At 52.1% G+C, this 16,803-nt stretch overlaps 1 protein-coding gene across 2 annotated transcripts in view; it reads right to left on the reverse strand.

Moving 5' to 3' along the window:
- Positions 1-259: 259 nt before the first annotated feature.
- HNF4A (hepatocyte nuclear factor 4 alpha) overlaps positions 260-16,803 on the reverse strand; it is a 61,134-nt gene continuing 44,590 nt past the window's right edge. For both annotated transcript variants that reach the window (XM_044262998.1, XM_044262997.1), the window contains exons 4-10: positions 14,860-14,966; positions 14,011-14,166; positions 10,615-10,702; positions 9,565-9,720; positions 7,000-7,236; positions 4,334-4,486; positions 260-3,273 (exon numbers count right to left, since the gene is read on the reverse strand). In XM_044262998.1, coding sequence (XP_044118933.1) covers positions 3,131-3,273; positions 4,334-4,486; positions 7,000-7,236; positions 9,565-9,720; positions 10,615-10,702; positions 14,011-14,166; positions 14,860-14,966 — 1,040 coding nt within the window. In that variant the 3' untranslated portion in view covers positions 260-3,130. The remainder of the gene's footprint in view (positions 3,274-4,333; positions 4,487-6,999; positions 7,237-9,564; positions 9,721-10,614; positions 10,703-14,010; positions 14,167-14,859; positions 14,967-16,803) is intronic.

Raw genomic sequence — 16,803 nt, forward strand, 5'->3', positions numbered from 1 at the left:
GTCACTCTCTCTACATAGTGAACACTTGGAAACAGGGGATCAGAGTTAGAGTTCCACTTCTACCTCTGCCCTGAGCCTCAGTTTTCCCATCTCTAAATGGGGAGCAGGGGGCAGGGATAATAATGTCTAACTTGCTTACCTCTTGATTTGAGATTGAAAAGCAATATAAAAGCATTTTCCCACCATAAAGGACCATCTGGCTCTTCTCACTCTTATTTCTAACACCTGACAAGGAAAGAAAGGACACCCATCCAAGGACTTAGAAAACATATGTGCCATTTATTTTGCTTTATAAACTTTTGTTAAAACACACAAGAGTAAGAAATGGTTTTTTGCTTCTTCGCCCCATCGGGCGGCAGTGATGGGCTCGGGGGTTAGCACGGGGGCGGGTGGTTTTCACACCCACAGGGAGCAGCCTGCTTCCAGAATCGCTTGGTGTGAATTTCACAATTCAACCCATTCAGGGAAATTTACGGAACAACTTGGCAAAAGTAATTGGCTTGGTCATTACAAAAGATCCAGGAGCATCCACCTCTGACCCTCTCCTCTGTCCATGCTGCAGGGAGTCCTGTGGCTTCTGGAAGCTCCTGAGAGCTGCCCAGGGAAAAGGCTCTCAGGGGAGGAACTGGAGGGTCCATGCTTGCCCTCCCAACCCTTGTTTCGTTCTCCAGATTTTGTATTTTAGGACTAGAACTCCGGTGGCAAAGAGAGAGATAAAGATCTTCAAATGCCATGTCCTCAGAGTCAGAAAAATCAACTGCTTCTTGTTGTGGGCTTCCTGCATTCCAATAAAATTATTAAAATAGAATGGATTTCTCCTCCAGGAAGGGGTCATTTGGGACGGAGGACTGAGCCCCTGACCCAGAAGGCTGCCACTGTTAAAAGCCACTGCTATCCTACTTCATCCTGCGGAAAATTCCTCTCCACTTCGTCCCCGTGACTGAGGCCTGAACACCAGTGAGGGGCTGGAGGAGCAAAGGGTGGGGATGGCCACAAAGACAGAAAGATTCCAGCTTCCCCACCTGACCCCAGATGAGTCTGGGTTCCCTGACCGCGATTTCTGCAGACTCAGAGTGAGGGATGGCTGGGGAAGGCTTGAGGGCTCTGAGCAGGGGACAGTCTCTCCTGGGACCGGGGAACATGGCTTGGTGGCATGGGGAGACCACTCCTGGGACCACTGGAGATGTAGAGGTTTCTCTTGGACATACTGCCCTCAAACCCCTCATGCCTGCATCACAAAAAGCGATCACTAAGGATGGAATTTGGGGGCGCTGGGGTCCTACCGCCATCCACTCAGAAGGGTCAGCCTGGGGCAGGGACAGGTGGCCAGTCTAACTCTCCTACCTAAGCACAGCTCCAGCCCCCAGGACACATCTCTTTTGTTCCCACTGGCTAGTGGCATTTTCCAGAATTTTCCCAACGCTACCAAAATTTCCATGGATGATATGCTGGCTGTTCCATTCTGGGACTTAATGTTTCCAGAGCAGCGCTCAAACCCAGTCCTTCCCATGTCTCCCTGGCCCAAAATACCCCACTCCTGGACCACCAGGCCACGCTGATCCGTCTCCTAAGAATAAGACCCCTGACGCCCCTCCCCCAGACTTGGGGGGTGAGGAGAGGAAAGGGGTCCAAGAGTTATGAATTCTCCTGTTCTTCAACAGACCGGATGCTGGGCCCCAACTGGACATTCGTGTAACTCCAAGACAGCCTTAATCCTAGGCATGGGCAGGGCCCCTGGGACAAATAAGACTTCAGCTTCTGAGGCTGATGACAGGGTCAGAAGTCCCTCCACTGGATCACAGTAAGGACAGAGGCGCCCTTTCAGAGACGCTCGGCACCCTGGTCAAGAACTCCTGCTCTGATCCAGGGATCCTGGATCCAATCCTGACTCGGTTACTTACTAGTGGTGTGAGTTCCAGGAAAATCACTTAACCACTCAGATCTCAATTTCGTCTTCTGGAATGGTCTCTGGGATGCAAGGAGGTAATGTGTGTCAAGTGCCTTAACACAGCGTCAGAAACGAGGCAGAGTTTGAGACAAGCCCTGGAGAAGGGGGTCATTCCTCCCTGATGTCCTTCTGAGCTGGGCTCGCACCCAGCATCTTTGTCTCCAGGTCGCCTTGTCCTCACCTGGATCACGTCCTCAGCCCTTATCTGACCTCCCTGCTCCCTCCCGACTCACTCAAGACCCCTGCACTGTTCCAGACAACCTGGTCTTTCCATCACCTCCCTCCCATGCCCTTTTTCCAACCTGGGGCCCTTTCTCACCTGCTCCACCAGCTGGAATCCTGCCCTTCCATAAAGACCTACTGCAGAGTCTGCCCCTTTCCCAGAGCTTTCTCTGACCGCCTCAGTCCTTCCAAGTTCCTGTTGCGACTGTCCACCTTGGCTTGTCCTCTCGTGGTGGACAGCCTGCGGGGAGCACCACTCCCAGTACCCGCCTAATGCCCTGGGAAGAGCCACAGGTTAGAGGTGGAAGGGTGTCCTCCTTCTCACCAGTCTCCCACACTGTGCCTAGCCCCGCCGGTGCTTTAAAAATGCTCCTGGAATGACTGGGGGATTGTGTGCAGGTTTCCTTCAGCCTCTGGAGAGTTGGCTATGGAGGAATTAGGATGGCTGAGGAAAGTGACAGTGGCAGGTGGAGAGATTGGAGGTTGGGGTAGCGGAACAGGGAGAGGTCAGATGCTCCAATCCAACCCAGCCTTGAAGGGCTCTGTGTCTGGGGACTAGGGCAGTACTAGGAGAAAGAAGTATCCATCTGAAGGGGAAGAGAGCTATGTTGAAGCAAGGTCCCGTGTCATCTCCAGACAGCTGTCCTTTGGGGCTGAAGAAGTAGGGGGCAAGTATGATGAAGGGGAAGGCAGTGGCTTCGGCAAGAGAAGAGTTGTCCAAGGCAGCAGAGGATTTCCCAGCTGGGGCCTCCCCAAGTCAGAGCCCCGTCATCCAGAGCAGGGGGCGAAGGGTAGCAACGGGCTATGGCCCAGAGCCCAAGTTCTTGGTCCCCTTGCCCTTTCCACTGCTGCCCTGAGGCTGGCCTTGTTGTCATGGCTTCCTTCACTGTGAACAAGTGACCACCGGGGCTCTCTGAGGGGGCTGGGGGGCCGGCAGAGCCCCCGACCCCCAACGGCTTGCTAGATGACTTCCTGCTTGGTGATGGTCGGTTGGGGGATGGCGGAGGGGGGCTTGACGATGGTGGCGATCGCTCCCGGCAGGAGCTTGTAGGGCTCAGACCCCGAGCCACCTGGCGGTGAAGGCTGTGGAGTCTCAGGGGTGGCTGGAAGGACAGAGAGACGGACAGAGGCTACTGAGAATTTCAAGTTTTGGGGGAATAACCAGAGTCCTAGGAAGGTTCTTCCCCCTCTCTGAATTAGTTTTCTCTTCTAGAAAATGAGAGAATTAAACTTGACAATCTCTAAGGTTTCCTACAGCTCAAACCTTGAGTCCCTGATCTTGACGTCTAAGTCTGGTGAGGTCTGGAAGGCTATGGCTGGGCCAGTTGCGGCCAGAGGCTTCTGCCCAGGTTCTACCAACCCCCATCTCCTCCCCCATTTAACATGGAAACCTGGGCTGCTTCTTCCAAACCAGGACCCAGCTCTGACTCTCTTCAAGGATAGTGGGACATGTGACAACAATATCCCTTCTTGGAGACAAAGAGGAGCAGCTGATGAGACCTAAGTGTCTGGCCAACTGACTTCAAAAATACCATTTCTTTAGTATTTAGGAAGATGAATAATGGAAACTAATTGGCCTCACAGCATCGCCTATTTGGAAGTTAACTTTGACCATGACCCACTTGGCCAACTTTACTCGATGGACAAGTTTCCCAAAGAACAATCTCAATGAAATGCAATCTCTTTTAATGGACCACTTCATCCCGATGATAATCTTACTTTTGAAGAACTATGTCCAATGACAAACTCACTCATGTGAGATTTCACCTCAGGGGACCATCTAGACCAGTGGACACCCCCACCCAATGAGGAGTCTCACCCAACTGTCTAATGGATACTCTTACCTAACTGGGCAGTACTTCAAGAGCAATTTTACCTGATAGGCAACATCATAATGGAATTCTTATCCCAGTGGACATGTCCACCCAATGGATCCCTCATCCCAAGGATAGCTTCATTCAACAGAGGCTGTTAATTACCTCACTGAATAAATGGCCTCAGTGAAAAAACAGCCTTAATGAATGAGTAATCTCACTCCTCATTCCATACCCTGGAGCAAAGAGAACCGTAATATCCCAGTTCCCATCTTCTAGACCCACCCCTCCTGGCTCCCCTTTTTGGTCCCAACCTCATTCCTTGCTGAGTAGAGCTCAAGTCGCTCACCTGCCTGTGCCCTGGGTCGGGGCCACTCACACATCTGTCCATTGCTGAGGTGAGAGGGCATTGTGTTGGCAACAATGACGTTCGTGCCCATGTGTTCCTGCATCAGATGCGGGTGCAGGGGGTGGTGGGCATGAGGTGCATCACTGGAGGACCCTGCAGGTAGAGAGGGTATCAGTCAGGATGGGGGGGTCCAAGATAAAGACCACGGGCCTCGTGGTACACCTTCCTCAAGTGTGGCCAATCAACCCGTTCACCCAGTATTGACAATGCCTGTTGGCTATTGATTCTGGGTGAGTAAACTGGGGCTTACCATTCCTATCTATAGGTCCTACTAGGGTCTTAAGAGGATCCAACAAACCAAAAGAACAAAAGTTAAAAGAAAGAAGGAGCGTATAAGGAAGCTATGAGTGTAGTCACTGAATAGGAACATAGTGGATTTAACCAATGGCTTTCAAAGCTCCATGGCATGCAAGTCCTTCCATTTGGTGCCTGTAGCCTTGTCCCTTGTCCCTCACCTGTAGCCTTGTCCCTCCCCAACACCTCTGCTTCAGCCAAACTAACCTACTGATAGCACCTAAGTGCTTCCTGTACTTCCCTAGCTCTGCTTTTACTCATGTATTTCCAAGAGAGATGATTTCTCCACACCCCCTGATGTCCACCAGTCCAAATTCCAGCTCAGGTAATTCCACCTTTGGGAAGCTTCTCCTGATTCTCCACTCCCCAGTAGGAAGTAAACCTCTCCTTCCTTGGAATTCCCATAGGAATCCATCTGCAACCCACCTTTCGGGAACATCTACTTTTCTGTCCATGAGCATTACAATTACAGCTATATTTTTCTCCTTTTTGAGGGCCTAGCGAAGTGTCTAGAACACAGTAACTGCTTCAAAAAAACAGTGTCAGAATGATAATACCATATAAGATACTGACCATGGCGGTGGTCACTGGTGTGCCAAGATGGGACTTGAGGGTTGGCAAGAGTCCTCTAAATTGACAGCTTTCAATTACTGAGCATCCAGATACTGTTCTACGTACTTTTCATGTCAAAATAACTGAATCCTCTCAACAGCCCTCTAAGGTGGGTTGTCCCATTCCCATTCTACAGGTGAGATTACAGGGCCTGGACAGATTAATTACTTTACCCAAGTTTATCTGGCAACGGAGCACAAGCTCCATCCTGATCCCCCCCCACCTTTTTCAGAAGATTTTAGTTTTAAGTAATCTCTGCACCCATCCTGGGGCTCAAACTCACAACCCTGAGATCAAGATTTGCACACTCTTCTGAGTGTGCAAATCTGGATCTGGATCTCAGTGACACTTAATTCATAATTCATCATTCACAGGGTCAAAGTGAGAATGAAATGAGTTAGTAGTTCTCAACTGGGAGAGATTGGGGGCCCTCTGGGCACATTTGACAGTATCTGAAGACATTTTGGCTGTCACTCCTACAGGGGTGCTATCGGAATCTTATGGGTAGAGGCCAGGGATGTGGCTAAACAGTGTACACCAGAGCCCCCACAAAAAAAGATTATCCAGTCCCAAATATGTGCCAAGGTGGCCCTTAGCCATACCATCACCCGTGACCGTGTCGCCCCCCAAATCCTAACTAAGTTCAAGTGCCCTCTCTTCGATCCTGACTCCTATCCTACCAGCCAACTTGACGAGGGCTATTTGCTGCAAAATTCTCTCACCCCACTGCAGCTGTCCAGCCACCGATCCCCACTTCTTAGTCTCTATCACCATAGCCCCTAATTGCTGGAGCCCCACGGAGCTGCTTCCACCCTGAGCTTTGAACTCATGCTCGAGCAACAGACTCAAACACAAAACTGCCTCCTGATAACACACCCTGCCCCGCGCATGTCTACAGTCATCTCCAGCTTTGCCAAAGTGTAAATGGTCTCTTGGTTGATCTCCACGGCCACCATCACCTCAGCCTCCACCTGTGTTCCCTCCGTCTTCCTTATCGTAGTTAAGTTACTCCAGGAGCGTCCCTTCACTCCAAGCAAAAAACGTGGGTTTCATCCTTGACTCTTCCCGCCCAATCCCTGCCCCGCCCCGCCCACACATCTGATCAATCAGCAAATCCTGTGTGTTCTTCCTTCCTGCTGATGGTCCAGTTTACCCAGTTAGGCCTTCACCCCAGCCTCCACTATCCTATCCCCACCTGGTGATAGTAACATTCTCAGGGGTCTCCTGCCTTTCCTGTGCCCCCCGACATCATCCCTTTCTACCTAACATTCAGAGTCGTTTGTTAAAAACAGTAGTCTGATTTGCACTCTTCTTCCCCAAGCCGCATTGAAAACGAAATCCAGATTTCTGACCATGGCCTACAAGAGCGTATGCTCACCATCTGGTGTCTGCCCTTCACCGTCTTCATCGCAGGCAACCCCTCCCTCCCCCATCTCACAACCTTATCCTTCTTTCTGGACCACATGAATGTCCCCCACCTCAGGGCTTCTGCAGGAGTTACTCCTGCCTGGAACGCTTTTCTCTTGGCTTTTAAATGTTGGATTTTCTTTCATCCATTGGGCCTTAGCCAAAAAAAGTCCCCGCTTTCGGAGAACAGGGAAGGAGGAGGTGGCGGAGCTGGGAGGTGAGCTAGGTGCCAGGCCCAGCTCTGGCCAGGGAGCCCCGCCCACCTCTCCGCCCCTCCTGGGCCTGGCACGGACCTCCCAGCAGCATCTCCTGCAGCAGGTTGTCGATCTTGGCCATGCCGAAGAGCTTGATGAACTGGATCTGCTCGATCATCTGCCAGGTAATGCTCTGCAGGGTCGGCAGCAGGAGCAGCAGCTCGCCGAAGCGGCCTCGGGAGTCGTACTGGCGGTCGTTGATGTAGTCCTCCAGGCTCACCTGTACTTGCGAGCGCAGCCGCTTGATCTTTCCTGGGTCGCTCAGCCCCTTGGCATCTGCAACGGGAGGGCAGGGGTCAAGGGCCCGGCTGGAGCATCTGGAGAGCCAGGACCCAGATCTCCCCTGACTCCTGAGGCCCTGAGGGGAGGGCCCAGTGGCCCAAGGACACTTGCGGAGTCGTTAGCAGTGCTGGGACCAGGATTCAGGGGCCTCAAGAACCAGGGTTCACTAGCTCATTTATAGCTTCCTGGACGCAGGCAGAAAAGCATTTATGTCACATTTCCTGAGCTCCAGAACTGGAAGATGGGGGGTAGTGGGGGACAGGTGGGTTGGACTCTAGAAGCATACTGAAGAGGGCACCTAACAACCTCCTCACTACATGTGTGGAAAACGAGGCAGGGAGCAGGGAAAGGACTTGGTCCAGGTCACACATCCAGCTTTTGGCAGATCCATGATGGGAACTTGGAGCTCTGGATCACAGCTGAAGTCCCAATGACCAGACCTCAGCACATGCTGCTTCCCTTAGAAGAGTCTCCCCACTTCCTTCCCTCTTTGCCTGTGTCATCCTGGGGTCTCAGGTTAGGCCTCACCTCCTCCAGGAAGCCTTCTCTATTCCACCCTCCCAAGCCTGCTTTATGAGTGTCCATCGTGTCCCCCATTTCTGTGGTTCTTCTGTCACTACTGGCCACACAGGATGCAACTGTCTCTTCCAATAGATTATGAGCTCTGGACGGGCAGGCATGTCTTGTTTGTCATTTTAAAACCAACACCAAGCACCATGCAAGTTCAATGTTTGTTGAATAGATAACTAGATGAGGGGATGGTTTGATGGATGGAAGGATGAGTGAATGAAAAAAAAAATCAAGAGATAAATTCTAGAGCCTAAACCTTGAAGGGGGTTCAAGTGATTGTCCAACATTCAACTCAACCTTTATGGCGATCATCCATTTATTTCCTCTTTTATAGACAAAGTAATTGACAGAAAGATAATTTCACCCATACTTCCAGTCTAGGATTCACTCCACCAAGCCACATTTGTGCCTGCCTTCACTCAGTCAACAAACATTTATGGAGCATTCCCTCCACGCCAGGCCCTACACTGGCTCACCCGCCCCTCTGAGCCAGGTTGCTGACCCTGACTCGGCATCAGTAATTCTCCCCATTTTCTTGAGCAACTACCATTCGCCCAGCTCCATGCTGAGCACTGTGGGGGGTACAGCCTGGGCCAGGCTCTCAGGGCAACTAGAACCAGAACTCTGACTCTTTAAGAAATGGAAATGATGTGTGGTAGGTAAGAATATAGGCTTGAGAGCTACAGAGTCTGAAGTTCAAATCCAGATTCTGCCACTTCCTGGTGGTGTGACCTTGGGCATATTAATCAGTCTCCTTGTGTCTCAGTTTTTTTTATCTGCAAAATGGGGATAGTAACCATTCCTACCTCATCGGTACCACATTGTAAGTCCTAAGTGACATAATCCACATAAAGTATTTCGAATGGTCTCTAGTGAGGGTTCCATAAACTATGGTCCTCTCCCTCTTCATTACTATTATTATTGGAGGTGATCTCCATGAAGTCTAGCACTAAGAGCAGTGCCTGGCATGCAACAGGTCCCCTGTAATCTGTAAAGAGGGAGGAAAGCAAGCAAGGGCTTTGGAGTCCAGGAATCTTGATATTGTGAAATGAAATCAGGCTTTGCATAAAGACATAGCTACAAAGTGTTCTATAAAAATGCACGTGGAAATAAAGACATAGCTACAAAGTATTCTATAAAAATGCACGTGGAAAGTCAGTAGAGGGAAAGGGGACGAGGAAAGGCAAGGACATATAAAGACAATTAGTAGAGACACTAAAATCACAGTGAAAATGCGGGAAGAAGACGGGAGCGGTGACAGAGGAAAGCAAAAGCCTCAACCAAGGCAGGAGGGAAAATATGACCGAAAATAGCTAAATCAAGAAAGAGGCGGCTTAGCATTTTTTTTTTTTTGAGCCAGAAGAAACAGTTAAAACACTCAGAAATCGTTCCCCTGGGGAAATGGGCTTTCGCAGGGAAAGTGGGGTACATTTTAAGTAGGTGCAGACAGATATTGTTTTGATCAATAGTTTTGAGGGAAAGAAGAAAAGGTGAAAGGAAAGAAAAGAAGGAAGATAGGAGGTCAGGAAAGGAAGGAGAGAGGAGAGGACAGAAGGGAAAGCGGGAAAAGAACAGAACGGAGCGTCTGGGGTCCATGTGCCTTGTCAAGTCACGTCATCCCTCTGAACGCGGGTCTCTTCCTCATCTGTTAAAGAGCTCATGCAACGGCCATAGCCCATTGCTGTGCGGAAGAGTGAGCGTGAGAATGCAGTCTGCTGGAGCTTCGGGGGTGGGTGGGGGTGTGGACTGTACCTGGGTCAAAAAAGATGATGGCTTTGAGGCAGGCGTACTCATTGTCGTCGATCTGTAGCTCCTGGAAGGGCAGTACCAGCTCATCGAGGATGCGCATGGACACCCGACTCATCTCTGCCAGCTCCGGGCAGTGCCGAGGGACGATGTAGTCATTGCCTGGGTGGGTGGGAAGGTAGGGGATGCGAATGCCACCTTGGGGGTACCCTTCTCCCCAGCTTTGGACAGGCCTTGCCTTCTGCAGTTGCAATCCAACTGGTGCCCACGGGACAGGGCCCCATGGGGATTGTTATGCCCATTTTACAGATGAGGAAATGGAGGCCCAGAGGAAAGGAATGAGTTGTTTGAAGTCACTGGAGCGGGTCTGGAGCCTGACTTTCTAGGAACCTTTCACACCACCTGTCACATTCTCCGATATGACCCATTAGAGCAGCAACATTCAGGGTCCCCTTGGGAGGCACCAGTGCATCGAGGGGAAGGGCCCAGATTCTAGAATTAGACTGCCTGGGGTTGAAATCCAGTTCTACTGCTAACTAACCATATATATTTGGATAAATTACTTTCTGTGCCTCAGTTTTTTCCATCTGTAAAATGGGGATAAGTAACAAAGCTTACCTCATAGGGTTGTTGTATTAAAGGAGTAATGCTTGCAAAGTACTCAGACTAGTATCTGGCCCGTAATGTCATGTGTATAAGCATTTAGAATAATACATAAACATGCCATGGAAGCACAAGTGACATAGGCCGGGGGGTTGTGCCATTCCTGGCGGCCTCCTGCTCCCACTTCAGAAAGCACATCAGAGCACATGGTCAATTCCATGCATAACCCCGACCATGCTCTAACTTTAATGCTGGAGAACTTCCATTCCTTGACTCCTTGATTCCACATTTCCTTCCTGAGTGGAGGATCCAGTTGGGAACACTGGGAAACGGACATTCTTGATCTTTCTCCCTCGCCCCTGCATGCCACTTTGGAACTCTCCTGTGCCTGGATGCATTCCACCCCAGGCATGCCCTCCACGGAGCCCCCGCTGGGGCAAGCAGCCTCCTTACCTAGAAGCAGAACGTCCTTGAACACCATGGATCGCTTGGTAGCTCCGAGCAGCAGGTGCTCACCGGCATGGGCTCTGAGCAGGGCCACCTGGAAACAAGAAGGGATGATGTCTGGCAGCTGCACCCCTGGGAAGGTGTCTATACCCCCAGGAAGGTACTCCTAGCCAACTCAGTGACCCTGAGTGAGTCGGCTTAATGCTTCCCTTGCCTTTACCTGCTACTGACTTAAACTATAAAATGGGCACCAGAAAACTTCTGCCTTCCTCCCATGACTGATAAAACCTGGAAAAGATTCAGCAGGAACCTGGAAGGGGACAGAACATGCACTCAGAGCTGGGAGGCCAAATGATGATTTTATCTTTGAACTGCTGTGTCCTTGGGTGAGGTAAGCTGCCTCTTCCCTTTGGGCCTCATTTCTGTGCCTGATGAAACTTAACACCATTCTCAGTGTGTGTGTGTGTGTGTGTGTGTGTGTGTGTGTGTGTGTCTTCAGCAGAGGTTCAATGCCTTTCATCAGACTCTCAAGAGGGTCTAGAAGCCAGAAAGTTCTAAAACTGTGGATCCTGAATTTTTACCCACGGGTCAACTGCAGAAGATTATGAAGAGTACTTTATAAAATGCAGATTCTTGGGCCCTGCTCCCAGAGATTCTGAGGTTGTATGCATAGGGGTGGGCCCAAGGATCTGCATTCAACAAACTCCCCAGCTGATTCTGATGTGCAGTTGTGTCTCGGGAAATCACTGCTCTGAAAGATTTCCAGGACACCTGCTCCCTTGACATGGTAAGGCTCTAGGGATCTGAGAGTGAGTTCCAAGAGGTTGGATGTGAATGTTGGCTCCCAAGGCCAAGGTGTGAGCGCTGGTCCTTGGCAGGGGATGAGCTTGACATGTTCCTTCCCTGCAGAGAAGACAAAGCAGCTTTGGCAGCCTGAAGTCCACGGCAAGGACCCAGCCAGGAGGACATTGTCTGTCCTTTCCGGGCCATCGGCTTTGGGGATGGCATAGGGCCCAAAGGATGGTGAACACAGCAACTGGTAAAAGTAGGAGCCAGCTGGAGGCCTCAAGGATCTTGTCTGCAAGGCTGGGTTGGGGAATTCTGAAGCTTTTTCAGCAGGCTAGGCTAGGAAGTAAAAATGCTTCTGTTCATTCATTCCATCATCAAAAGTTAAGTGCCTAGTAAGTGACAGGCACTTCGTAGGAAGGACGGACGAGAGGGAGGGAGGGAGGGGAGTGAGAGTCATGTGATAAAAAGTGATGGGACAAGAGGGGCTACATTAGATGCAGAGGTCAGAGAAGTCACTCTAAGGAGATGGCATTGTCTAGGGCACGGAAGGCCGCTGGCACATAACATAGTAAACATTCAATAAATATTTATTTGAATGAAGAAAGGAAGGAATGGGTGAATGAATGAATGAATGAATGAATGGAAAAACTCGTGAACTCCCTCTCCAGATCTTGCAGCGACCTGCCTTTCTTCATCTGTCCTCCTAGGGTTCCATCCTGGAAGGATGACAAGGAGGAGGAGAATGACATTTGCCTTGCAGATGAGGGGCCACTTCCCATGATGAGGACAAGGGAAGCCAATCACCGGGGACTGTGCAGGGCTTTTGTCACTGACCCTGCCCAGTGGCTCTCAAATCCAGGGGCAGAAGCCCCGGAAGGAATTCCCAGCCCCTGGCTGCCTTGCTCTGCAACCTGGTGCAGATCCCTTTCCTTCGCTAGACCCTGGCCCCTTTATTCGATGCTACCCAGCCTCCTAGGCTGTCAATGGGTTGATGGCCAAAACAAATCAAGAAGTGAATAAACTTGGAAAGTGGTTCCTGGGGCAGTACTGATAGATCTGGGGTATCCTTTGGAGGACAGTGCCCCCTAATTCTCCCAGGTGTGTCCCAACTCTCTTGGGCAAGATGGGCTCCTTATACACCATGAATGGAGAGCTGGGAACCCTCCTGACATGGCAGCTATTCCTGGGATGTGCAGGCAGCGTTGGGGGGGTGTTAATGATTGTCCTGTCTTGCTGGCCACCCATCACTGCTCTCTAAGAATGCTCTGAGCCCCAGCCAGGGCGGTTTGGGTGGGAAATCGAGGTTAACAATTGCTCAGCTTGGGGGTATCTTATTGCCCTGCTGAGCCCCTGGGAAGGAACAGAAAGGATTAAACATTAATACAGACTCGCGAGCAGAGGGGACCAGGGCCAGCACACAAGGAATAGGGGAAAAGGCAGGGGCAGCTTGGCCAAGATCCCCGGCCTACCATCCCTCCCAAAGCAGGGAGGGATCCACGAGACAGAGCATCCAACCCAGGCCCCAGTAGGAGGGTGAGAACCAGCCAAACCAGTGTTTCCACAGTGCGCCCCACCGTAGGATACTAACAGGTGTTCCAAGAGTCTGGGGCTTCAGGGAGTCTGAGAGCCCTGGGTCCCACCAAGTTCAGCAGCTTCCTTGCCTGAAGGACTTCTCGGAAACCTTCATAGACTACATGCATTGTCAGTATGTGGTGCCGGTGTGCAGAACATGGAAGCAATGCACTGAGAGCTGATGTCTGGGGCACCGTCCAAGCTTCCCTCCGAGCTGAGCAGCTGACCTAGTCCGACAGTTCCTCCAGACAGGAGACCCCTAGGATGTGCCTGGCCAAGTGATTGCTTGCAGTATCTCAGAAACTCATCTATCCTCAGACGTGCACCCTGCTGCTCCAACCTCTTCCCTACCCCCACCCCCAGGACGGTGTTGGTATTCCAAAGAAGATACTTCAGGAAACAGAAACCTCAATTAAACCATCTTGGTGGGATTCAGGAATGAAAGTGATTCTCAGGGAGCCCAGCTGTGGCCTGGGCCACGATGTCGGTGTTCCATTACATGAGTTAAAGGACATTGTAATTCCCACTTTACAGATAAGAAAACTAAGACTGAGAGAGAGGGGGTCATTTGTCCCAGATCACACAGAGCACCAGTCTCTAAGCCAGGGCTCAAGCTCAGCTCTCAGGATCCGTGGCTCTGGGGCCTTGTCTGCGTGCTCCCAGGAGAGCTGTCTGGTGCAGGAGTGCAGTGGCCAGGAGCCTGGACTTTGGAGCTTGTCTACCAAAGTACACCGCCATGCACAGTGTTCTAATCCCGGCTGTGCTGGATACTAGCTGTGTGGCCTTGAGCAAGTCACTTAACTTCTCTGTGCCCCAACTGCATCACCTATAAGATGGGAATGCTAACAGTACCTAACTCATACGGCTGCTGGATGGATCAAATGAGTTAAGGTACGTACACATTTAAACAGCTCTGGGCACACATGAGCACCACGTGTGTTCCATTAAAGAGAATCAAACCAATCCAAGGCTATATCCCAGGGGGGCCAGCAGGACCCACCCGCCCAGCGTCGCCATTGCCCCCAGAGTGTTGGCGCTCACCTGGTCGTCCAGAGGGAGCTCGCAGAAGGCAGGGATGTACTTGGCCCACTCAACGAGCACCAGCAGCTGCTCCTTCATGGACTCGCACACGTCAGCGATGCTGGCAATCTTTTTCGCTCGAATGTCTCCATTGATCCCAGAGACGGGGGAGGTGATCTAGGAGGAGTGAAGGACAATGCTGGGGGTGGTCAGGCCCTCCCTACAGTCTCTGCTCCCTGCGCAGAGTGCCCCCCCCCAAGACAGTTTCCCTGTCTGGAAAAGGGGAGATGGACAGTGGATGCCTTTCAGCTCAGGAGGGAGCTCGGGGGCAAAGGGAGAGAAGGAAGGATGCTGAAGAAGGCGGATATGAGGAAGGAGGCTCCCCCTGAGCCTCCACTGGCGGCCTGCCCCCACTTCCTCCTCTCCCAGCTCCTCAGAACTCCAAAGAACTCTTCGGCTCAGGGCAAAAATCATCATTCTCATCTGACAGGTGAACAAAACAACTCAGAGAGGTGTTGTGACTTGCCCAAGGTCACACAGCAAGGCATGGGCTGAGCCCGTTTGCTAATCTGTCTCATTGTCCACTAATCTGTTCTCTTAGGGCTAGACTGATCTCAGGCCCTCACTGAAAGGCGACCCTGTCTGGCCCGTGGAATGCATGCAAAAGGATGAACTAGAAAGTGCCACAGAGGGCCAGACCTGGGTCCTAGTGGTGTCTTTGCTACAGAACTGGCTCAGTTTCCCTTTTGTGATATTCCAGGGCCCTTCTAGCTGTTGCTCCAGGGCCTGGCTGGGGAGGACAGGGGTGGAGGCGAGATTCCTCTTTGGTATGGGGGATCGCCAGGTGGGCCAAGAGGGTCATCCTGATACCTGCTGGGACAGGACCTCGGCCTGCAGCAAAGCATTGATGGAGGGCAGGCTGCTGTCTTCATAGCTTGACCGGCGAGTGCTGATCCGGTCCCGCTCATTTTGCACAGCTGTGAGGAGGCACAGAGAGGTGAGGTGGGGGGACAGAGATGGGGTGAAGGGGAGAGGGGTCCCGATTGCTGAGGAGCAGATGGGGTATGTGGGGAGAGCGTCTGACCCCAAAGGAGATACTGTAGGGCTGACCTGGAGTAAAGGAAACATGGTTGGAGGTGGAAGGAGCGGGATCCGGGGGGCAGAGCCTGGAGTAGCATGTGGGAATGAGGGCCGATGGATTCCAGCCCAGCCTATGGAAGAACCTTCTAAGCACCAGAACTGCCCCCAACACAATGCGGTGCGGTGGGAGTGATCCCCTCGTCCCTGGAGGGACGCAACACAGTGATGCCTTGGCAGAGGGTTTGAGATGGGTCTTGCGTATTGATGATGGATCTATCTAGATGACACATTTTTAGGCCCTGATTTGGAAAAGGGTCCCTTTTATTCCAGATGAAAGTGTGTAAAACAAGGAAAATGAATGGCTTTGGGTGACATGGAGATGGCTCAGGGATTCCTGAACACCCAGACAGAAAGCCTGGAAAAGGGACTCGGAGGCCCCCACCTGCCCTGATAGTCTTCTCCATCAGCAGGAGGCCAACCCACTCAGAGACAGCACAGAAAACCCCTGGCTCCCTCCTGCCCCACCATGGACTCTCCTCCAGGAACTCAGAGCCCCCACACCTCCCTGTCTCTCCCTATCCATGTCAGTCCTGGCCTAAGACACGAGACAGACCTTCTGTGGCTCTGGCCTCATTCCCTGGAGTCCAAGGGCCCCAACCTTGGAATGAGGCTTTGCTGAGGCTGGCAGGAGGGAGGGCAAGACGGCAGGAGACCGGGGTGCCTGCCTGGAACTTGCCACTCACTCTCTGTGTGCTGGTACAGATCACATCCTCCCTCAGGCGCCTCAGTTTCCCCAACTATAAGCCTGTCCATCTCTCCTTCTCTCACGGGCCCACATTCCATCCAGAACCCCCAGCTCCGGGCTGGGCCCTGCTGCCTCTTCCCAGGAGCAGCTCAGGCTCAGGTCTCTTTGCTTCTGGCCTCACCCTGACCGTCTGGGCACCTGTCCGAGTCAACACGATCTGCTATGACCCAACTCAGTCCCGTCCCCACACTGCTCAAAACCGGTGACTCCCCATCTCACGCGGACGGAACCCCTCGTGACGGCCCTTCGTCTCTAACCTCACACTGCCTGCCAAGCCGCCGCTGCCCCATGGCCTGGGATTCTGCCCCCCACAGCTTCGCTGCTGCTTCGCTTGGCGCCTGGCTCCATGCACACATCACCTTCTCAGAGTCACCCACTCTGACCACCCTGGTGGCGTGGCGCTCCCTCCCTCAGGCTCTGCCCTTCATTTCTCCTGCTTTCCTTCTCTTTGGGGGCCCTTCCTATACAATCTCTTGTTCATTCCCTTACTCTCTGTCTCTGGATGGGAAGGAAAGCTCCAGAAAGCTAGAACTCCGTTGTTCACAACTATAGCCCCAGTGACTAGCATGCGGCTTGGCGCACAGCAGGTGCTCAAGAAATGTCAATTGAGCGAGTGAAGGAAGCTCTGATTTCTCAATGGAACGTCCACATGGCCGCCATTCAACTTTCTCTTGATTTCACACATGGCTGAAATCAGAGAATGAAAGCCAGACAGCAGAGACCGGGCCCCTGGCATGAGCGGGATAAGAGACCAGTCTCCAGGTCAGAAATCTCTCCTGACTCCCACCACCCGGGCCAGAGCCAGCCCCCGGGGCCACTCCCCTGCACACGTGGCGGCCCTGCCCGAGGACACCCCTCCCAGCCTCAGCGGCCAGCGCAGGCCCGCACCCACCAGGGCGCCGATGGGAGGCGGGCCCAATAAAAGGGCT

The sequence above is a fragment of the Neovison vison genome, chromosome 8, assembly GCF_020171115.1.
Source record: "Neovison vison isolate M4711 chromosome 8, ASM_NN_V1, whole genome shotgun sequence".
Lineage (NCBI taxonomy): Eukaryota > Metazoa > Chordata > Mammalia > Carnivora > Mustelidae > Neogale > Neogale vison.